Source organism: Taudactylus pleione, unplaced genomic scaffold (assembly GCF_031769625.1).
Source record: "Taudactylus pleione unplaced genomic scaffold, aTauple2 ptg000199l, whole genome shotgun sequence".
Classification (NCBI taxonomy): Eukaryota; Metazoa; Chordata; class Amphibia; order Anura; family Myobatrachidae; genus Taudactylus; species Taudactylus pleione.
The window spans coordinates 11,816,243-11,841,455 of record NW_028284601.1 but is presented as its reverse complement, the minus strand read 5'-3'; the positions used below and the strand labels follow the sequence as shown (position 1 = coordinate 11,841,455).

At 39.3% G+C, this 25,213-nt stretch overlaps 1 protein-coding gene across 1 annotated transcript in view; it reads left to right on the top strand.

The window, feature by feature from the left end:
* The window catches only part of LOC148518801 (cytochrome P450 2G1-like), a 39,230-nt gene extending 20,666 nt beyond the window's left edge, over positions 1-18,564 (top strand). Inside the window, exons 5-9 of the mRNA XM_088477131.1 lie at positions 937-1,113; positions 3,831-3,972; positions 4,565-4,752; positions 16,329-16,470; positions 18,383-18,564. Of these exons, the coding sequence (XP_088333257.1) occupies positions 937-1,113; positions 3,831-3,972; positions 4,565-4,752; positions 16,329-16,470; positions 18,383-18,564 (831 nt within the window). The remainder of the gene's footprint in view (positions 1-936; positions 1,114-3,830; positions 3,973-4,564; positions 4,753-16,328; positions 16,471-18,382) is intronic.
* Positions 18,565-25,213: the final 6,649 nt, after the last annotated feature.

Below are 25,213 nucleotides of genomic sequence, written 5' to 3'. Positions count from 1 at the left end.
TAGACCCTGTTGATGTCATGTGCTTAGTTTATTTTTGGAAACTTAATTATACATTAAACATTTTAAAACAGAGAATTGTCCTTCGTGACTTTCAATGTGACCTTCAGATTCTACTCCAAACAAATGCCAGGCCATACATATTTTACACACATATTGGGGCTGATGCATGATTAGATGAAAATCAGACATATGTATTACTCCTTATATTTGCTTGTCTGCAGTGTAGTATATAGCTGTGTACCTGCCCTCTATCTGTATGCTTGGTTTGTTGTTTGTCATCTTCATCAGTGTGCTCTTTCACCACCAGGTAGGGTACAGGATGCCAGCGGTCAGAAACCCAATGCCAGTATCCTGACAGGGTTAGGATACTGATACCTGTCATCAGTATCCTAACCCTACCTTTTTACCCTAACCCTCTCTCCCCACTGCCTAAACATATCCTCCCCCTAGTACCTAAACCTAACCTCTGCCCCATACCCTAAACCTAACCCTCCCCCCTTAGTGCCTAACCCTCCCCCTAGTGCCTAACCCTAACCTCTAACCTCTCCCCAACCCTTCAATACATTATAAACGCTGATATTCTAAGTGCCAGCATCCCGCATGTCGTGATTATGACCACATTCTGCACCATCAAATACTTGGTGCAAATGTTACGATTGGAAACAACAGAATTTATGCATAAATCTAACTCTGCAATTGCCTGCAGATGCAATAATGCAAACTCATTGAAGTTTGCCTTCATGAAAACATACAGCCTACAGTATTTTCACCTTTTTAGTAGAAAGTAGAAATATGATTAAAATGTTTATTACACTGATTGCATAGTTTATATTCTGCAGGCAGACATACATTCAACTCAGCACCATGACCACTGTGTGCATTGATCTTTGTTTGTATTTGGAGTGTTTAACTTAATGGCCAATACTTTTCCTTTAGCTGTATGAGATGTTCCCCCAAATCATGAAGTACATCCCCGGGCGGCACCAGAAGATTTTTACTTACATGAGAAAGCTTTTGCTCTATGTGGAAAATAGGGTTGACATGAACCAGAAGAATTTGGACCCCAATAATCCGAGGAATTATGTTGATGCTTTCCTCATTAAAATGGAGAAGGTAAACACGGTCATTTATAGTGTGTATATATTGTCAGTGGTCAAGTCACACTCCAAAAATATACTGGTAGGTTAATTGGCTCCCAACAAATATTAACTTTAGTGTGTAAGTATGTGCGTTCACAATAATAAAAATGATAAAGAAATAGTTATATTATTTATCAAAAGTGATGTTACCAAAACCTGCTACTGTTAACATTGACATTACCAATGTAAGCAAAGTATTAATGAAGCATTAACTAAGTTTTAATGATCAATAACTAATTTCTTTATGATATGTCTGATGGTTTTAAAGAGTGTTTTTAGATAAAAGATGTTAGCTATAACATGGCGTTCACTAAGGGGTCTATTTATTAAGACCAAAAATACAGTAAAGCCTCTGAAAATGGTTGTTTTTGGAGGCATGCCTTATTATTGACCATCAAGGTTATTTACCAAAGGGGATAATGAAGCAGACATCAGTGATGTCTTCTGCAGTCCCTGTCTTTATGAGGTCTTCTATGGAAACTGACTCATTTACCAAGCTCCAAAAGGTTCACTTTTCAGATCTTGGCCTTGTTAGCTATCAATGGCTTTAACACATAGCAGATTGTATGCTGCAATTACCCTCCATCCAGTGTAAAAAACAACCAAACTACTCTGACTCTGATAGCAGATAAAGGGACACATGTAGCAACATTTTATTTGCAATAAAATTACATTTTTGTTAATTTATAGTATTTAGATTTTTTTTGCAGATGTAGTATATGAGTTATCACATTTTGGAATCATAGAAATGAATTGAATTGCATACATTTTTCATATGGATCAAAATATTACCTCTTTTTTTTGACTTATGACTTCTGTAATTATCAGCATGATCTGAAGGTGTAATTTGGAACTGAAGAGGATTTTTTGTAACCTTATCCAGTATTGTTAGACCAGTCAGGCTGCCAGAAGAGGGTCCAAGTAAGACTATGGCAGCTACAAAGCCCAGTGTGCCTGAAGGGCAGAGGGGACCAGGAAGCCAGTGTCCAGACCTGCAGTCAGGCAGGGAGGACCACAAACTCTAAGACTGTTTGTGTGATGCTGTAACAGCCAAACAGAAGGCCAGAAGGCCAGTGTCCACACCTGCAGGAGGCAGGGAGGACCACAAGAGAGACTTTGTATGAAGGCCAGGAGGCCATGTCTATACCTGTTACAGGATTGAGATTTTTAAAACTGTGTTACATTTGCAGTCTAGCTGCCCATAATAGTCTGGTTCAAGAAGTGAATAAGTGACCTGGATGGGCGCTTGGAATTTGTTTTTTTGTTTTTTTTACTGAATGCTGACAGAAAAACTCCACTTATTTTCATTTAACCTGAAAAGCTGCATGTGGACACTTATTAAACACCAAGGCACTGCATTACTGTCCCATCTATCAAGCTAAATTACCTCAAGTTATCACTATATATATATATATATATATATATATATACACATATGGTGTAATGGTTAGTAGTACTGCCTCATAGCAGTAAAGTTGTGGGTTCAATTCCCACCATGGCCCTAACTGTGTGGATTTTGTATATTCTCCCTGTGCTTGAGTGGGATTCCTCTGGGTTCTCCGGTTTCCTCCCACACTCCAAAAATATACTGGTAGGTTAATTGGCTCCCAACAAATATTAACTTTAGTGTGTAAGTATCTGCGTGTACATGTGGTAGGGAATATAGGGGGGAGGTGGAGGGGGTGAAGATCAGATGAGGGCTATAACTTCATCTCCGGATATAGGGGAAAAAGTCAGAGCTGGTGAGATGAATGTGGAGTGATAGGCTGGCAAAGGAGGGTGTGGGTTGTGGAGGGTCTGGTGGGATATGATGTTCTGACATATGGGGGTATATTTACTAAAATGAGATGTTTTAGAAGTGGAGATGTTGCCCATAGCAAAATCAGATTCTAGCTATTATCTTCTTAGAAGGTGTTAGTTAAATGTTAAGTAGAATCTGATTGGTTGCTGTGGGCAACATCTCCACTTTTAAAAACTCTCACTTTAGAAAATATACCCCATGGAGTCACTTTTAGATGTAAAGTAGGTGTCAAAGTCAAGGGCAGAGAGTGATGAGGGTAGGGAATGGAGGGGGGAGCAGAGGAGGAAGTTGAGAGTGGTGAAAAGATGCCAGGGGTTTGAGGACTTGGAGGAGATGAGGTTTTTGAAATATGACTGTTTAGAGAGGGAAAGGGCAGCACTGTAGGTTGAGATCATACATTTGAAGAGGAGGAAGTCTGCCTTAGAGCGTGATTTCCTCCACTGTCCTTCAATGGTTCGTGAAAACTTTTGAGGGTATCTGGTGCATTTAGAATGCCTGGGGTGAGTAGTGATTGCCAGAGCAACAGCGTCAAAAGCAGAAGCAAGGGAGGCATTGAATAGCGAGATTGCTTGTTCAGGGCAGGAGAGAGAGACGATAAGGGACAGAAGTGAGTCAAGCAGAGAGGATCAGGAAGTGCTGTTGATAGCCTCAATTTTCAGTTTAGTGATAGCAGCCTTAGGAGGTAGAGGTGGAGAAGGATAGAGGGATAAGTGAAAAGAGAGAAGGTGATGGTCAGAGAGGGGTAATGGGGAATTTGTGTAATCAGCGAGGATATAATTTTAAAGTACAATACTACAAATAATGCTCTATAAAATTTAATACAGTGTATAGCATTGCTGAGACCACAACACTAAACATAGGTAATGTTTATTTGTCTTCTGTGTCTCCAGGAAAAGATGAATCCCAGAAGTGAATATCACCTTACCAACTTGGTGAACAGCACTTTACAGATTTTCTTTGCTGGGGTAGAAACTATCAGCACAACTCTGACTTATTCTCTCCTAATTCTTTTGAAATATCCAGATATCCTTGGTATGTAATGATAGATAATCAATGCATCTGGTCTTTTCTGAATATGACATAATGAATACTGATTTTTAAAGGCTATGGTTCTGATTCAGAGTAGTACTCTAATGCAAATGTTTTTACTAATTTTGCCGCTTAGCATTTGCTAAAACATGCTAATGCATCAGTCGGCAGAATTTGTATTGAGATGCCCACCAGAGCCTACGCAGCTGCTCACAACTGAGTACACAAAGTCAGCATTGGATGCAGATCCGGAAAACATTGACTCCTCGAGTCAGTCTATGGTCATTCAGAATGTCCACAGTAACTGAGACGCTGGAGCATTGTTCACTGCATGCGCAATCGTAGACGCTGTCAAGTACATGCAAAGGAAATGGCCCCGACATGTCCACGTTTTGGTCAAAACTTCCCGTAACCACCCACAAATGGTGTCTTCTTGTCAATCAATTGCGAGTGAATGCTCACAGCAAGCTCGTTCACAATTAATTTGCTATTTGTACACAATGCAGCTGTGATGCATGCACAGTCCACCGATAATTGCTCAACTTTGTTGCTGTGGTAAATTATGAAATATTATTTTATAATTTTTGATAAATAGCCAAAGTCCACAAGGAGATTGATGAGGTCATTGGTCCAGACCGGAGCCCCAAGGTGGGAGACAGAAACCAGATGCCATTCACAGATGCAGTGATCCATGAAATACAACGATATATAGACCTGCTCCCAATGGGTGTGCCAAGGAAAACCACAAGAGACATCACATATAGAGGGTACTCTATACCAAAGGTAGATGTCCTAATCTGAAATGATGAAGCATTATTGTTGGTAAAAATATATAGGCAGTTGCAGAATGATTGATATTATATAACCTTGGTATCTTACTAAAAGACAATGGGTTGATTCACTGATTGTGAGAGACCTGTGCATGAACAGGATCTGTGCTGCTCCTGTGCAGGTCTCTCTCTGTGAGATTGCTCATAGTTCCCCAATGATAAGCATGATTGACCTGCTGTAGCATTTGGGTGGCAGAGCGGGGCCAATGACCAGGACCATTCTACAAAATGGGGGCATGTTGCAACCATTTTGTAGGCATTGTCAGGCCAAGGTCTTCCGATGAGACTTCCTGGCCCCAGCTGAGCAGTTCCGCCAGTCATTCTGAGTAAACTGAGGCTTACTCAGTTGACAACTTTGTGCAACCATGGCAACCAATGGTCGCAATGGTGATCTGATGCTGCATCTTAGGATGCAGCACTCAGATCTGCGAAGCTGTCAGGAAGTGTCTATTTACACCTGATGCTTCCTAGAGCATTAAGAAAGAAGCAACGATACTAACAGCATACACTTCTGAATCAGCACCAATGATTTTTAATTTACACTACCTACAGTTACAGCTATCATGGTCTCTTTCTAAAGCTATTACTGTTTATATGAGTTTCCATATTAGGGGTAAATTTGCTAAGAATCGTGTCTGGCCTCGTATTGAACTCACTTGGACATGAACAAACTCACAAATTTACTAAGAATCATGCTTGAGTGCAGGGGACAGACCTGCGCCAGGGAGTAGGTAAGTATGTAGTGTGTATGGGGGTGAATGTGAGTGTGAGCGTATGTGAGTGAGTGCATGTGTAATAAAATAATAAAACAATAGTTGTGTGTGTACTGTCAGTATTTACATTTTTCCACAGTGGGGGTACCCGTGCAAGTGGCCTTCTGGCAATTTTAGTTGTAAAAGTGCCGCAGGACAGGCTTGTTGGTACCTGTAGTTCTACTGTGAAAAACAATACTAATATTTATTTATACCATTCCTCTGTACCCAGCAGCCAGGGGTGCAGGGAAGAGCCCAGGACTTGTTAATGTTTGGGAAGGGAAATACATTTTGGGGCGGGGGGGCACTTTGCAAGGATTTACAGCCCTGGGCTAACCAGTTTGCTTCTGTGCCATTCAGCCTATTGCTGGTTAGAAGAAAATAGGGGGAACTCCACTTTGGATTCTCCTCTATCAGTACGGGACCCCACATCCTTTATTTTAAAATTTTTAACACTTTAATGCCTTTATATCACTCAGATGCCTGCACAGATCACACTGGTCTGTGCATGCTTCTGCACAACATGCTACTCAGGAAGGGGTCTATTTTTAACTTCTATATTTTGCTGAGCTTGCTCTATTTACAATAGTGTTTACACACAAAAGTTTTGGTAAATGCTGGTGTTCTATTCCTGTCTATGGAAAGTAATTGTGAGTTTGGCCTATGATGTACTGACTTCTATTTGTCTTTTCACCCGTGTTTTGCAGATGTATTCATGTTTTTTCACCCTTGTGACTTGTACTGTAACTAAGGGGTAAATTTACTGAGAATCAAGTTTGGGCGAGTTTGGGTGATTTTGCAAAATCATGTGAGTTTAGCCTGTTTTTCAAACTCGCAAATTTACTAAGACCAAATAGGTGTGAGTTTGGAAGTGAGTTTTCTCTTCTCACTGTTAAAACTCATGTAAGTTTGCAAACTTGACTAAACTCACCATCGGCCAAACTAGGAAGTACTGTACTTTACATGAAAAAGTCGAAACTCGCAAATTTACAAAGAATCGAGTTTACAATCTGGGGTGAGTTTGTAGCAAACTCACTGATAAATTGATGTTTCAAATAGACCACCTCCTGAGCTGCGAGTTTGGCAGAAGCATACACAGATCTGTGTGATTGGTGTATGTTTCTGCCTGAATACCTAATATAAAGTGGGTTTTTTTTTATAAAAAAAAAATATGTAGGGCCCCCCCAAAAGCCTAATCAGCCCAGGACTTGCCAGCCAGTCCTGGTTCGTAAAATTACGGGAAACAAAATGAGTAGGGTTCCACAGTAATTTAGGAACCAGCACCCGGCTGCAGGGGCAGTCCTGGTTTTAATTATAGGGGGCAAAAAAAATTGTGTAGGGGTCCCCCTATAATTAAAACCAGCACCGGACCCAAAACAGCCGGGCTGTAATGCCACAGCATTATCAGCCCAAGCTAGTCAGGCCAAGCCGGAGATCTCAGGGGAGATGCGGATCCCCCCCTGAAATCCCAGGCTTGATCTGAAGCCCGGGGCTCTTCCCTGCACCCCAGGAGCATTGGGTATGTGGATAATAAAGTGAGAAATATAAGGAAACAATTGTATTTTAAAATGGGACTATAGGTACACGCATGCCTGCCCTTTGGCACTTGTGGAACCAAAAATTACAGCAGACGGCTGGCACCCGTACCCCCACTGTAAAATAAATAGTTAAATAAGACAAAACACACGCACCGTGCCTAGTAAAACTTTATTTCATACACCTACCCATTCACACATACTTGCCTGCTGCAGATGTGTATGTCCCCTTCTCAAGTAGGATCTGTGTGCCTGGCCCTGCAAAAAAGAATCTGGTTTTAATTATAGGGGGACCCCTATGCAATTTTTTGGCTCCTATAATTCAAACCAAGACTGGCTCTGCAGCCAGGTGCTGGTTCCTAAATTACAGTGTAACCCTACTCATTTTGTTTCCCGTAATTTTAGGAACCAGGACTGACTGGCAAGTCTGGGGCTAGTTAGGCTTTTGGGGGGGACCCTACATCAGTCTTTTTAAAAAACATTTAACCTATTTTTTATATGTAGACAACCCAAGCAGCCTTGATATATACACTGATGTGTGCAGGCTACTTGCCTGGGTTAGTTTTGGAGAGAGAAAACACTGCAATCTCAGGTAAGTAATCTCATCTAAACTCGCAATTTGGGGGGAAAAAACTAATTCTACTTCACCATCGGAAAACTCACTTTCAGCTGAAGTCACTTCTTCGTAAATTTGTGAGTTGAAAAATGGGAAACTCACCCGAGTTTCAGTGAGTCAAAGTGAGTAAAGAAAAACAAAACCCGCCCAAACTCGATTCTCAGTAAATTTATCCCTAGGAGTTTTTTTGTACAGTATTTGCTATTACCACAAGCCAAATTTACTTTGTTACTTTTCCTTATCATCTTACAATGCCTTTCCTTTACCAGGAAGTTTTATGGTGGGCCTGCATGTCTTAGTGAAAGCTGGTAAACAACCATTTTTATCAGTATTGGAACAGTCATTTTTATGGCTGGTAGAGAAACTACCATGATTTAGCAATTCTACTTCAGACCCAGAAACCTCAATTCTAGTCAATCTATTGTATTGGGTTTCAATTGAGACACTTTCCTTAGTGATGGATGTTCCTAATCAGCAGTTACATAATTATTTCCAAAAGATCTTTTCTAAAAGTTGTAAAAGTGGGGGTTCCAGGGAATCTTATCACTGCCTCAGCAGTCACAGCCCAATGATGACAAGAATGGTTCCAGTTGTGTTCAGCATTAGGATTATAGTTTTTGGGGAATGGGTCCACTAATTTGTTTGCAGGTCCCCTCCCCATGGAAGATTGTGAACCATGGTGATGAGACTGGGCTTGGTTCCCAATATGTCAGGAGTACACATGTTAGGGACCAGTCCATACTTTACAGCCTGATGTTGGCTTCCCCAATGTCTCCCTGTTTTAGTGGGAACCAGAAATTATAGATTTGGTGATGGTTATAGATTTATTTATTTTTTGGGGGGTGCACACACGTTTTTCTTATATTATTGATTTATTTTTAACAATTTAACAATACAATATGCAGAAGTCTTCATAGGCATATTTATAATGGGGGCACAGTGTATGGTGCATATGGGCACAGGAGTATGTTGATGTCATCAGTGTGGAAGCAATAAAGTGGTCATTGTCGGTGTGGGGTGGGAATGAGTGTAGGTTGAAATTATGTTGGAGATCTAGCGTGAAGAGCAGTGGATTTGTAGGTCAGGATTAAGAGTTTGAACTTGATTCTATAGGAGACAGGAAGCCATGGTAATGATTGGTATCTAATTGTAAATTAGGCACTTAGTGGCCAATCTTCAGAAAGGATTTTATGGCCTCAAGCAACCAGACCCTAGAATTAGACGAAAAACTCTTGCATGGAGGGACAAAATCATTATCTATACAGTAAGCTTGAAAACAATGCATGGCTTCATGCCTTGATTTTGGTGACTGATGTGCAAGTATGTTATGAACAAGAGCATTTGAGTTACTCAAACATTACACCAAATTACTGAGATAAAAATATAAGAAATATCACTCAAATTAAGCAAGATGAAGATAAAAGTTTTCTATTAAATCAGAAAAATAAAATATAAGAAAATTAGCATGTTCTGGAATGGACAAGATGAAGCATGGGAAAGTTCCTATGTTCCTATAGAATTTTTTACACTTGAAAAATGAAAAAGGGAAGATAGTGTTGCCAGATAACCAAAAATGTTGAAAGATGATTGGCTAACTACTGTATAGTTCAAATCTACAATAACAAAGACATAAACTGCTGTTACATCTGATACAATGCAGATATGTTTAGCCCTGTCTCAATTGACCATTGGAGTGGATCTTCCGATTCTGGTGTTGATGGAGTGAGCTACATCTACATTCAGCTCCATTGCCCGCTCAGCTCCCCACTTCTCTTACCAGCTTCCCTCAGCAGACTATTGGCATCCACATTGCAGTGCATGGAGAAGTATTTAGCCTCTCTGATGCCCGCTAAACAACATATTTCCCGCTCTGAGAATAGCTGCACCACCTCCAATATGGCCACAGTTTCCAGAGACCTCAGAGCTCCAGACTTGCAGCCACCAGACCTGCCAGTCATGGCACCTTTGTCCCCAGGCACCGGTACTGTGACCTCCCTCTCCTAAGAAGATATTGTACACACTATTAAAGAGACTGTTAGTACCTTGCTGAAAAAGCAGGCTACAGGACAGGCCTGAGTGCTACAATAGGTGGTAGCAGATATAAAGGGGCAGATCCAGCAACTTGCACTAAGGATCTCCATAGTGGAAGACAGACTAGGAGAGACTTTCCAAGAAGATGTTACTGTTTTAAAATCCCAGGCTTCCATATTACAGAAATTGTTATTATCAGATCTGTGCTAAATTGCATGATCTGGAAAATAGATCTCACCGTAATAATTTAAGAATTGTGGATTTATCTGAAACTTTGAATGGATCCGTGCCTTACTAACTTTTGTGATCTATGATACCAGAAATGCTCAGTATTGAAGATCCTGCTACTGATTTGAGTCTTATGACTGCTGATGCAGCAAAGTTTATAAAGCTTGGACTGTACTGCAATGTTCTATACTGCAAGTCATGGTTTTTTTATTGTGTTCATACTGTTTATATTTATAGAAACATAGAATTTGATGGCAGATAAGAACCACTTGGCCCATCTAGTTTGCCCCATTTTTAAACATATTATTACCTCCACCCTTATTGATCCTTACTTCTTCTGAAGGATATCCTTATGTCTATCCCATGTATGTTTAAATTGCTCTACTGTCTTAGCCTCTACCACCTTGTTAAAACCCTTTACACAGTATATTTGAAAGTTTCTATCATGTCCACACTATCCCTTCTCTGCTCCAAACTATACATATTAAGATCTTCAAGATCTTTTAGTCTTTCCTGGTATGTTTTGTGGTGTAGATCTTGCACCATTTTAGTTGCCCTTCTTTGTACAGTCTCTAATGTAATAATATCCTTCTGGAGATATGGCTTCCAGAACTGAACACAATATTTGAGATGAGGACGTACCAATGACCTATACAGTGGTATTATCACTTCTTTCTTTCTGCTACTGATTCCTCTCCCTATGCAACCAAGCATCTGACTTGCCTTCCTCATTGCTTTGCTACAATGTTTGCTTGCTTTTAAGTCACCTGAAGTAGTGACTCCTAGATTCCATTCCTCTTCAGTAGTTTCCAGTATAGTGCCATTAATACTATATTTAGCCTTTGGATTTTTGAGACCCAAGTGTATTATCTTGCATTTTTTGGCATTAAACTGTAGTTGCCACGTTCCTGACAATTCCTCTAGTCTACCTAGATCATCAATCATTTGTTTTACCCCTCCTGGTGTATCTATCCTGTTGCATACCTTTGTGTCATCTGCAAAAAGGCAAAGTTTCCCTTCAGTACCATTTGCAATGTCACAAATAAAGATATTAAAAAGCACTGGTCCAAGTACAGATCCCTGAGGTACTCCACTGGTAACATTTCCCTCTTGAGTTTGCACTCCGTTTACTACAACTCTCTGTTTCCTATCCTGCAGCCATGATCTTATCCATTCAACTATCTTTGTATCCAATCCCATGCTTTCCAGTTCATTTAACAGTCTGCGATGTGAAACATTGTCAAAAGCCTTGCTAAAGTCTAGATAAGCTATATCTATGCCCCCCCTTTATCTATTTCCTTAGTCACCCAGTCAAAAAAGTCAATAAGATTTGTTTGAAATTATCTCCCCCAAGTAAATCCATGCTGTTTGCGATCCTGCAAATTGTTGGAGTTCAGATAATCTACGACTTTTTCTTTTAAGAGTTTTTCCATCAATTTCCCTACTACTGATGTAAGGCTCACTGGTCTGTAGTTGTTTGCCTCTTCCTTGCTTCCACTTTTGTGTAGTGGGACAACGTTTGCTTTTTTCCAGTCCTCTGGAACTACTCCAGTATCTAGTGACTGGTTGAAAAATTCTGTTAAAGCTGTTACCAGCACCCCTTTAAGCTCTTTAGAATCCTTGGATGTATCCCATCTGGCCCCATTGATTTATCCATTTTCAGTTTTGAGAGTTCTGTTAGGATCTTCTCTGTAAATGTGCTTGTTCCTACCTCATTTTTCTGATTACACCTGCAACTTAACTGTGGCCCCTTGCCCTCTCTCTCAGTAGTGAATACTGAACAAAAATAATTATTAAGATGGACAGCTATCACATTGTCTCCTTCAATAAGACTCCCTCTTTCTGTCTTTAGTCTTTTTTTCCACCTTTTGTTTTTCTCCTTTCGCTTATATACTTAAAAAAGTTTTGCCCCCTTTACCCAATGACTGTGCCATTTTCTCCTCAGCTTTTGTACATTGTAAGATGCTGCAGAACCCTATTGACACTATATAAATCAGTGATTTCCAACCTTTTTCAACGCGCGGCACACCGAACTCTATTTTAATAATTCCAAGGCACACCATCGGTCCCCCAGAGAAAAACATGGACATTGGGACCCATGATGCGACAGGACGGGATGACATATACACTGGCCCCCGCAGAAGAAAACAATCACATTGGTCCCCACAGAAATCAAAATAAAACACATTGGCATCCATTGAAAACCAAATAAACATATTGGCCCCAAAGAAAACAAACATAAAACACATTGGCCTCCACTTAAAAAAAAATCACTCTGGTCTCCACAGAACGCAACATACATACATTAGCCCCCACAGAAAGCATCATATTACACATTGTCCCCACAAAAGGAAAAATAATACATTGTCCCCACATAAAAAGTCACATTTCCCCCACACTCCATTGTCCCCAAAGAAAGCAAAACAATACATTATTCCCACATACCAAAAAAAACATAACCACACTTGTCTCTACAGAAACGAAAATATTTGATATGGGCCGTACCTGTCTGTGTGTGTCAGATAAAGGTGCTCCCTGCCCGTCAGCCGTGGAAGCAGGTGCAGTGGAAGCCTGTCATGGTGGAGGACCTCTCACTGCGCAGCAGTGAGCACTGTGTGGGTGGGATGGCATAGCGGTGGTCGTGACCTATGATGTCATACCGCCACCGCATCTCCATTGGTCACGTCCCATACAGCGGCTGAGCCAGCCAGAAAAGCCAGCGCTACCCGGACCATTAATTATGGGGTTTTACACTGGGCCCGGGATCTATACCTCTTCTCCAGCGGCACAACTGAAAAACGCTCACAGCACACTAGTGTGCTGCGGCACTGCGGTTGAAAACCACTGATATAAAGAAAGGTTAATAATAATAATAACTCACGGGAGATGCTATTGAATCCTGTGATGTGAGATGATGTTGGAAAGATTTAATTGTGGCATGTAGTCTATACCCTTTCTCCTCTGTTTGGGTTTGCTTCTAACAGCAACTGCTCTTTGATTCTATAGATGACTTTAGTTTCTATGTTGTTGCAATTCAAGTTTCTCCTATTGTCAGCCCTGGACATACATACTAACTGACTTGCTGTCTATTACCATGGGGCCTCACTTACTTATTCCATCTGCATATGTTTTGTTTTATTATGATGTTTAAAGGTGTTATTTATGTTATGATTGTTCTTGTAATTCCAATAACCTGTAATTCTCTCTTTTCTATCCTACTTTCTCACTTAACTTTATTTACCCGTTTTTTCTCTGGCTACATATGCTGCTGATTTGTATAAGGTTTTAATATAGATAAGTTGGTCTTGAAACTTCTTTACTCCAGATTGCTGAGAATGTTTATCTTAAGATTTACTGTGAAGTCAATTGTTTTCCTTTTTGCTCTGAGGTCTATTAGGTCTACTGGAGCATGTTTAATTTTTAAGCATTTCTTTTGGTTGTTTTTGTCTAATTGTTTGTCCACCCTCTCTGTTGTGTATTCCCTGTTGTGTTTTCCACTATAGTCCTTCTGATATGTTGCTACAGAAGAACTTTATTACAGCACAACTATGTTTTCTTCACTCTATATTGTTTTGCCTGCCCATCATTATTGGAAATGTATTTGATTAAATTAGGATCTCGGAGTGTGGGAAGTATCAATTCACCAATGAAATGAAATAAAATATTACTATAACTGAATAAGCTCCATTTTAATTTGGTCTTTCTACAGGAGGCCCATTTACTACCACAAAAACTGTGCTGATTCTAGTGAAAAATCAGTTGCAGATTGAGCTAATGTTGCACATATCCATTATGTTTTATGCACAGTTTATGCTCCAAATTCATTTTCCCAAAATGTTTTTTAATCCCTTTTAACCCAACTGTTTCAGTTTATGCCACCATCACTAAATGTAAGGGTTGACTTTAATATTCTCTCCTAGATATAAAGATCCAAGCGGTCATCTTCCTAAGTTAGGAGTTTCATTTCTTGCCATGACAAATGTATGGAGAACTAGACATTCTCTAGATAAAGAGATCACAATCCTCTCTACCACCCATGGTATTCTGGGCCTGAATCAAAGATGGATGCTAATGAGATCGCAGCTGCGATTTTTCAAGGAACACAACTGCAAAAATATACTGTCTGCAAAGATGACTCAAGCACAGAGATGCCCACTGCTGCCTTCTTCCCTGCATGCGACGATGCATACCTATGTAAATATTTGTAACATCGCCACACAAAGGCACCATTTTGCCCATGTGGAAGGTCTGACCAGCCCCAGCCTTGGGAGCTCTCCTGACATGCAGAGTTGCATATGCACTCGCAGTGGCTAATTTATGCATGCCCATGTAACATTGTTCAAAGGATGCATTTGTTATGGCATACAATTGCAATAGCATCCATCTCTATATCAGGCCCTAGAATATATCTTAGTGGCTGATGCATTAATAACCAAGGCTGTAGCTATAGAAATTAAACCAATGTGTTCTTCACATCATGCACTATTCTGGATAGCTCTTACCACCACAACAGATAGAGGCACCTTTAGGCTATGGAGGTTTCCGACTTACCTTTCTTCACTTTTGAGATGTAGGAGCAAAGTTGATGCTTATTGGGAGCAGTTCGGACTTAATACTATTCAGCACGAACAGGAAGACCCTCTTGTTTTTTGTAGTCATCTAAGGCAGTTCATTGTATAATTGTGCTTTCTTCCCAGTGTCGTAAAGAGTTTTTTGAGCTATATAAACATGTTCAAACCTCTTTAATGTGGGCATAACAATTATTCAAAACATCAACCCTCACTAAGTAGTGAACCAGATTACACTACAGCTAAAACCCAATTTGATGAGATATTGTCTAAAATGGGGGACTTTTTCTCCTTCCATATAAACCACAAGTTTTTTTTAATTTGGTAACAAATCAGTAGGTCTACTCTTTAACCTTCTGAGGAGATCACAACTTGCCTCCTTGATCAACAATCTGCATAGACATGATCATTCTTATACAAACAATAGTACAGAATTGAGGTACTTTGATCATTCTACAAATCCATATATGCCCAGCCGCCTATAGAAAAACAGGCTAAAGCTGCTTTCTGGTGGGGAATTCACTTACCTCAGTTAGAGTAGGACATTATAGACCAGCTATGTGCTCCAATCACCTCTACTGAGGTGCGGTTGGTTATTCAAAAGTTGAAACTGGCTAAAACTCCTAGTCCCGATGGGTTTACAGGGGAGTTTTACAAGAATATATTGCCTAGAATCTATGATACTCTTACTAATGTATTTAACATTATCTGAACTGATACTACATTTCCAAAATATTTTAATTATGCCATCCTCAAAATTCTCCCCATGCCATACAGAGACCCAGACTAACTAATTCCTACAGGCCCATCTCTCACTTAAATGTCAATTAAAAGTTACTGATGAAAAACTTGGCAGAGCGGATCAAACTATTACTAACTTTTATCATCTATATGAACCAGAGAGGATTTATTTTTTTTATTGTCATTTAGTGGTAATATTAAAAAAATGATCAGCACAGTGGGTGGAATCCTCCAGAGCTTATTGTAGTGTTACACACTAAAATATATCTGAACTGGGGATTTATCAAATAGCTTACAAGATCTCTTTCATTCCTCATTAACTAGTTCTATACATTGAAATGTACTATATTGACTTTACAATCCACCACATATCAATTATAGTTTAACCTTGAACAACATTACATGTAAGTCTCTCTTTTGGTTGCATTAATATTTTAATCTAACTTACTACTCACAATCAATTTTAGATTTTGTTGTATGTTCCCATTTGTGTCCTTGCTTTTGTCTCTGTCTTGTATTGTATCCTTTACATTAGTCTATGTTTAAGGTCTTATGGTTTACTGCAGGGGTGTGGGCACTGGTTACTTCACTCTAAATAACACTGGAAGTGTCTTCCATATATTATATTGCTATGACCTTATCTGTAATTGTAATAATTTTCTTCCCTCTACTTGTATGTAACATGTTGGATGTTTTCTTTATACATCATGTCCCTTTTCCTTAATTGAGTAAAACACTAGAAAAATAAATAATTGCTCTACCCACCCTCAAACTTGACTATGGAGCCAATAGAATGTATGACACAATAGTTGAAGTTCGTCAAGAGGCATTATGGTTTATTTTTTGATAATTACTAATTTAAATATTATTATATTATATTTATTCTATTATGTTACCAGAGAAAGTCCAAAAATTAATATAGTATATGACATTGTGGTACAGTAGAAAATAAATAGGTTAACCCTAATAAAAACGGACACTAAGCAAAAGTTTATTAAGATGCATGTATCCAAGGGATACACATAAAGGGTTAACCTTCATTCTTGTATGTTTTTCAGCAGACCAATGTGTTTCCAATGTTGACCACAGTGCTGAAAGACCCCAGCTGCTTCCCATACCCAAATGAATTCAATCCCAAGAATTTTCTTGATGAAAATGGTGCATTTAAAACGAATGATGCCTTTATACCTCTATCAGCAGGTATACACACTAAGAAACATAAATAATTATTTCTAATAGTATGTGAAGTAATTGCTGGTCATTGTGGAGATGAGAAAATAAAATGTAAGTTTCACCATCCAAAATTTCTCAAACATTTATACAAAAATTACTACACTCACAGCAGAAAGTGCCTTCATTTCTACTATTTATATATGTATACATAGGAGGTGCCAGAGTCAATATATACAGTTTATATTAAAAAAGTATCTGGACTCCTGATTTTTTTGTTTTGGCAAAACCAATCTTAGATGTTATGGTTTTGGTTTGGGCAAAACCACCCTCAGTGTTTTGGTTCAGATTTGTTTTTGTATTTCTTTAAAATTGCTAAAAATTGATAGAAAGAAACAGCTAAAATCATGTAATTTGGACCCATTTACATGCAATCCAAAACTGAGATTTCAAGTTCAGAACTTACAACAGACCCGAGTCGGGACTCAATTCTATTCAGAACCCCAAAAGTGATCTGAGCCAGGACTCGATTTGACTTAGAACCCCTAAATTCAGGTGTGTTCCTATTAGAGATGTGCTTTGGTTTTGGTTTTGGATCTGAATTAATCTTCATGTTTTGGTTTTGGTTTTGCAAAACCACCCTCAAGTGTTTTGGTTTTAGATCTGATTTTTTTTAAAAATTATAAAAAAACAGGTAAAATCATTTAATTTTGACCTGTTTATATGCAATCCAAAATCCGAGTACGGTTTATAAAACTTAGTTCAAGCTGACTGCAAAATGAAGTCGGGACCTGTTTCAACTCGGAACTCCAAAGTGATTCCAAACTCGGACTTGGTTCAACTTGGAACCCTTAAATTTGGTTGTTGTCGGTTCTCTACGAACCAGACCTGCTCATCTCTAGTTCATACGCAGGAAACCAAACTTGCACATCTCTACTAGATATCAATATATATGAATTAGTTGTCTTAATGCAGCCCTACTTGTATATTTTCCAGCAGTAGGGGGAGTAGAAAATATTATGCAAGAACCACTGCAAGTACTCTAATCCATAATCTGTTGGGTAACACCTGATGAGGAACTGCGCTTTTTAAAATGAAAACACCACATCTGATATGGCAGATTAAATAGTAACAGGACACACTATATTTAAAAACAAGAATATACATATGGATTTAATAATGTAGAATGAAAATCAATAAACAGTACCGATAATAACCAGACTGATTAAATGATCCTACAAATTGATACATATTTTAGGATTATAATGTGACTATATCATACTAGAAATAAAACTCCCCTGCTGCAGACACTAAGGGGTGAATTCAATTGCTCACGCGGAGGCTGTCAGTGATGGGTGCCCGATGGAGCAATTCAATTGTTGCTCCATTCGGGCGCAATAGCCATCGGAGCCGACATTTGTGTTCTCAGTCTCCTGAGGTGGCGATCAGAAATGTGTAATAAGTTTGTGATTTGGGCATCCAAACGGTAGTTTGGGAGCCCTTACCAGGACTTTATATGGTTTTTGCCACATTATGTGGCTAAACCCTGTCTAATGCATGGGCACCCAAAAACATTTTATTATAGGACACCAATCTCCTGTCACTTTTGAAGGGAGATCGGGTGGGATAAAGCAATTGACTCACCACCCTTTATGATCTTGGGATGAGAGTTGCAACTGTAACAAATTCAAATATTAGGAGAAACAGATATAAAGCTTGAGTTGAGTATGGAACAGAAAAAAATTGCAAATATACAACTAATAGTTGGTAATTCCTCCCTCATAGGAAAAACACATCCCACTGTTTACAGCCAATAACTAAACAGCTTTTGAGAGATTAGAAATAAACAATGTCAATAAAGAAAATAGTAAATGGGTTAAGTTGTCCTTTAAATTGTGACTGGTACCATTTAGTGATACAGTATATTTTTGTTTTTCACCAGGGAAAAGAATCTGCTTGGGAGAGGCCCTTGTTCGAATGGAGCTCTTTCTTTTTTTAATTACTGTTTTGCAAAATTTTAACTTGAAGTCTCCTGTTCCTCCAGAGAAATTGGACATCACACCAGATATATCTGGACTGGGAAATTATCCAAAAGCTTACAAGATCTCTTTCATTCCTCGTTAACTATTTAGATTTATTTATGAGTTCTGTACATTGAACAAGTTCACAACACACTATTGACTTTCTAATCCACCTCCTATCAATAATATTTCACCTTGATCAATGGTACATGTAAGACTCTCCATTGGTTGCTTTAAAAGTTTACTCTAATATACTACTCACATTCCATTTTATATTTTGTTGGTGTAATGCTCTAACAAAGTATTTAGGGAAATAGAGGGTAATTTTAGAATGGAAAAATTCAACTAAACTCCAAAAAAATGGAAGCATGTAAAATAACTGTAATTGGAATCCACCATAAGCAGTAGTCACTGACTTTTATTAATAGACAGACTGTGACTACTGATGAAAGATTTTCATAGAACTACCTGTATGTTAGTTGATAGAAGCATTTTGTTATCCAGAGCTGTTCTAACATATAAAAGTTTATCGATAAGCACTATTTAAATAATTAAACCTCTTATTGTTAAACATTCTAAAATTTCTGTAAATATAAGATTAACTTACAGTAGTTCTGAAGAGTTATCATTATGGAAAAGAACCTTGAAATATACTGTACATGCTATTCTGTTATTATTGAAAATGTCATAGTGAAAATGCTACAGTACTCTAAACAAAACATTTAATTTGTTTGTTCAAAGATTTTTGTTCTGAATAATATACCTTTGAACCTGCTATTTTAAAATAAAAACTTGTGGCTGTTTTTAATGAAATCAGTTGTTTAAATCACACACTGGGCCTGATCCAGAGGTCCATGGAATTGTAGCCATGACTCCGTATTTTGCCACAGGGCAACTGCGTTTATCTGTTAATGTCGCAGCCAATGGTATTAGAACTTGTTATCTTTCATGGACAAACATCATCTTTCACAGACTTTTTTCCATGAAAGATGATGTTTGTCCATGAAAGATTACATTTTGCCTCTTTCTGAGACCCTAAATTTGGCGGGAAAAATCAGAACTTGTCAGGAAAATCAGAACCAATCCGAGCCTACACATCTCTACTTAGAACAGAGACCAGTCCACCTGCTGCGTATCAGTCACACCATCGGAGATTGTGCCTGCCATATGGATGTGCAGAGTCTCTCTCTGAACATGGACACATATGTCAGTGCTACAAGTCCATAACACTCCTGCATCTTGCTAGCCGTCCCCCTGTTGTCATCCAGAAATGCCCACCAAAATTGCCTCTCTCTGCATTGAAGTGTGCTCTGCAGTTCCCAGCTGTAATCATGAGCAATGTACAGACATAGCCATCTACATCATTGCCGTGATGCGTGTGCATGCATCGTGGCATAGCACAGCAATTGCCAGGCTGTGAGTACTCGCAGCTGGCAATTACCCCTTTGAAGTCTATGGTGTGTGTACACACGCTGTAGCCACGGGCATGGTAGTCGCGCTATCCAAGCCGCAATGCATCGAGGCATAGATGATCATGGCTACGTCTGTAACTCAGACACTTGTGGGTGCTGTATCCATGTGCGCCGGATTGATTTCCACACTTAGGGTCTGGGAGATTCCTCTCAGTCTCCAGGACACATACAATGGGAAGTTTGTTGCCCTACAGTCACCTTCTGATCTGGATGACTTCTGCCTGGCCCTTGGCCTTGATTGATTAGACTGCAATCCCGAATTGGTAAGATTAAACACTACAGCCAGATTTGCTGTTGAGCCTACTGAGATAGGAGGGTAAGCAGATGATAAAACTTCCCTCCCCCCAAAACACCCCCAAATAAACAGAAGTCTAAAGATTTCAGACTTACACCATGTTTAAATACTACTTGAAATATTATATGATACAATTTGCTATATCTTCCTATTATGTTCTTTTCGAAGGCCTTATGTCTTCTACTGACTGAACCACATTCTGCTCTGCAATCTCACTCATTCCATCTGTGAGTTTGTTTGATTTCCTTATTCTCATTGTCTTCCCCTTTATGAACGCACTTTATCATTTTGACTCTGCTGAGAGGCCTAGAGACAACTGCTGTCCTATACTTTGTTGTATCTGTGACACAAATCTAAGTACCTGCATTTAAAGGGAAGTATTCATATTGTTCCGCTTGTGCTCATTTTTTGTATATGTAATGTTGTCATGATTATTGTTTTACACCAAACTTACTAACTCTCTTAGATTGGCAGAATCATTATCCTCCAGTTAGCTCCAACTGCATTCATCATCCTTATGATGCAGATAACTCACTCAAAGTGGTTTGTTATATTTAATAGTTTCCCAGAATTTTCAGCTGTTTGTATTCCACTATATTCATCTTACACCCTTCCTTTTGCAAGCTCAACCGAGGACCTTCCCCATTCATGCTTTAGCCTCAAATGTTACCACCTCTGCACTTTGAGACTAGCCTTCTTCCACTTAATGGTCTAGTGTTTCTTTCGATGTGTCAGTTGGATTCTTAAGTGCTTGTGGTCTAGATGTAACTAGATGCACAGAAAGATGATGTCTTTATTAAGCCATTAAAAATGAGCTAATTATAAAATTAAAATAACTTTTTAAAATATATCATAATAAACAACTGAATTGGTAAAAACTGCTATATATAAAAGGCATTGTTTTTCTTAAAGCTTATGGCCAAATATGCTGTGTCATAAATATTCATAGATAGAAAAAGCAGGTATACTCTCCTTATGGTGTTAGCCCCAGTAGGGTGGGTGTTCTCCCAAATCACAGAAGAATGTAAGGTGGTATTCAGAATATATGTAGAGAAAAAAAGAATAAAAGAATAAAAGACAAAAAATTTATTGTTTTTACAAACACATAATAAAACACCCAAATCGATGGGTAAATCCACACTTATGAATACATAAAATAATACAAGGTGGAGGTTTACCAGAAATCCAGAAATAATGGGTATTTAGAAATAACGTTGGAGGTTTCTGGATACCTTAAAGTGAGACCACTTCCTCTGGATCAACTGGATATCTGCACCAAGGTAAAAATGATGATGTCTGTCACACTGTTGTCAACACATTTCGAGACGCAGGTCTTTTCCTCAGGACAGTGAGACAGTTACTGAACCAGTCCTCCCTTTTATCCTCAAAGCATCAATTACAAAAGTATCACATGATCCAGGGGGAGGAGACGTAAGGAATGTTGCCTTCATAACACATCAAATCATATATATATAAAGTTGATATATTCAATAATTCAATAATGGAGTGAACAAAATGGTATAAACATGCAAAAAAAATAACATAAATACTTAAAACAGATGCACTCTCTCTAACTTTGCCGCCGTCTGCAGGAACCTATGCAACAGCATACAACAAACCTTCTCCCACTTAAGACTTCCATCTCATGGACCGACACCCTCATCTCAGCAGGAGACACCCCCGGACCATAGGGGAGAAGATTTTGGCCACAGTTGGAGATGGGAGGCCAGATAATCAGTGACTCAGAAAGTCAGAATACTCAGACCAGTAAGAGCAGCAGTGTTGGATGCCACCACTGCATACCACACACTCCTATCACCCACTTACACCACTGACTCACACAGGATCAGAGAGGGGGACATATCTCATAGCTACACATATGGTAGGTCACCACTTAGCAAGGGCAGACCAACACCCTGTTCTGGATTAAGATCAGAGCATGCTACTGTGAGAACAACCAACATCACAGGACTGTAGCGGAGGGTGAATGATAATTGTGTCCACCCATTTCCCTGGCAGCTCATATTACCAGCAATAGTAGGGACTACAAGGAGTTACAACTCATAGACACACCAGCAAGGTTGTCACTTACCAGTGTTAAAAAGGAGATGTAGGCACTAAGTGCTATACGGCAAGAGGCACCCTAAAAAAGACTACTGATGTAACCTGCAACTGCAAGGTGTAAGGAGGACATTGACTTTTATACAGAACTGTTGGGTTTTAGGGAGACCTGGGCACACTGTGCTATATGGAAAGAGGCACCCTGAAGGAGCCATCTGACTTCACCTGAAACCAACCCAAACTACGATTCAGGACATTATCTATATTGATACTATTAGTGGTTGGGCTGGAGCATTGTGTTTCCAAGAATAGTGCTATTTATCAAAATAAACATGGTTTTAGAACATTTGATTCTTATTTCATTGATTATATAAATATATATATATATATATATATATATTCTAAGGATAACAGGCACACAACATATAGGCGGGGGCTGGACACATAACCCCTTTGTTTGATATATTTATATAGTATGAATCTGGACAGCTCATATGCCCAGTGGCTTCTGACCCTAAGGCAGGACCATCGAAGTGCTTTTGTATTATAAATCCAGGATAACCACCTGTACATGGACATTAAAAAAACCTTAGTAGCCTCCAAAATGCCATTGTACCCACTGTCCACTTAACCAAAGATATGTGTACAAGTGGAACAGGGCAAACAAAAATTACATTACTGTGACAGCCCTCTGGGTGGGTGTATTGTCTTTAGCAGCACGAACAGCAGCTGCATCAAACACATGCCAGCTCATTCCTAGACAGGCTACTCTCTGTATCACTGGCTTCACTAAGATGCATACCAGTGTCAACCTCTTAGGGATGTCATTGCAAAATGGCTTACCCCTCTTTGACTCTCCTTGGGATTTGTGATTTCTAACAAGACCACAAATATTGTGAGAGCATTATAGCTGTGTGATTTTAAACACATCCCATGTTTAGCTCACAGAATCAATTTGGTGGTACAGAATTTTATAAAAAATGACAGGACCTTGCAGGAGATGCTGTCTGTTGCCCAAAAAATGTTGGTTCATTTTTGGCAATCAGCAGCTGCATGTAAAAGATTACAGCACCTGCAAGAACAATTTAATTTGCCCTGTCACCAGCTGAATCAAGAGGTAGTAACAAGATGGAATTCCACCCTTTATATTCTTTAGTTGATGGAGGGACAGGAAAAAGCCACCCAAAGCTACACAATGAGCCATGACATAGGGAAAATATACTTTACTCCTGCGCACTGAAGAAAACTTTCTGTGTTATGCAAGGTGTTTAAACCTTTCAAAGTAGTCACATGTGATGTGTGTTCAGACACTGCCAGCTTAAATCAGGCGAATCCCCCAATCAGACTTTTGGAAAAGCAGCTCAAGAAACTGAAGGAGGAATTAAAATGAATCAATTCTGCTAAGTATGTCTTTTATTCACTTCACCAGGATCCAAGGGTTGTCAGCATCTTAAGATTGGATCAATACATTTTGGCAACCATGCTTGATCCTAGATTTAAGTCACAAGGCGTGACTTTCTTTCCAATAGACATATATCTCAAGAGATGCAAAGAGCTCTTTGTGAGCAAGTTGTCAGCTCAAATGTCATGTGACATGGCAATATCTCCTCCTTCACTTTCTCCTGCGGCTGCTATAAAACTCATCTTTCCTACGAGACCCACTGGTGATGCAGATGAGTCAACACAACATTTTGACATCTGGTAGGATCTAGAGGAATTGCCTAAAATGTGACACCTCTATCTGATATGGCCACCATTCAAAGAATTATTGAGGATTATTTTAATTATAGCATCCAAACAGACATGTCAGACAGTCCTTTTGATTAAGGCAGGAAAAAAATAAAATTTTGGAGGCCCTTGCACAAACTGCCTTTGCATTACTTAAGCTGCCCGCCCTCCAGTGTGTAGTTTGCAGCACAGTCAGGAACTTTGTTAGCAATCAGTGTAGGAGGCTGGTTCCTCAAAATGTGGAAAAGATGATGTTTATCAAAATTAACTACAAATTCCCTGAGGAAGACTTTTACCAGCATTTACGACAAAGTCCAGAGGCACCTGTAATGGTGGATTCAGGCAGGACAAATTAATATTGTGTGAAGATGATGTGTACTGAACATTGATACATGCTGTAGACGCATCCTATATACTGTATTCACACTGCTGCAGCACAAGCTGCACAAGCAGTGTTTAATCTAAACAGACCTTTTACTGTGCTGACACGTGTAGTTGAGTAGTGATGTCAAAGAGCATCCCTCAACACCACCATTCTTTTGTAAGGCATGTCATCACTGTGTAAGTGCCACACAGCACTGCCGAAATTGCCGCAAGTTTGCTGTAGAAGATGCACAGTCAGTGGGGGCGATTCAAATGCCAGCGCTGGCGGCTATCGCGCCCGACAGAGCAACAATTGAATTGCTCTGGCGGGTGTCTAAAAAAAAAGCTGCCGGCAGAACAATTGAATCTCCCACAGTGTGTAATCCAAATAGACCTCTTTCTGGGCTGAGCCTTGTAGTTTAGTGATGATTTCATACAGCACCCTTCAAACCTTGCTGTTCATTTCTAAGGCATTCCATCACTGTGCAGCACATCACTGCCAAAATTGCCACTAGGCAATTGCAGAACAATTTGCACAGCACAAGAAATTGCATGGGCAGTCTTTCATAAAATAGCCCACCGTGCTGTATTACTACAGTACTGTGTACTGTATTAAAGACACTGTTTAAACTGTGCAGTACTGCACGTGATTGGCCTACCTGTCAGGGCTTACGGTACTATTGTATTCTGTAGTGCCATGTCCATCCACTGCTGTATTATTTAGCACTTTAGTTTTAATCAGTGGAGCAGTGGCCATCCAGTGGGGAAGCAGTGTAATGCATGCCATAGATACTGACAAGTATCACTGCACCTCACTAAGCTATTTTCATGCT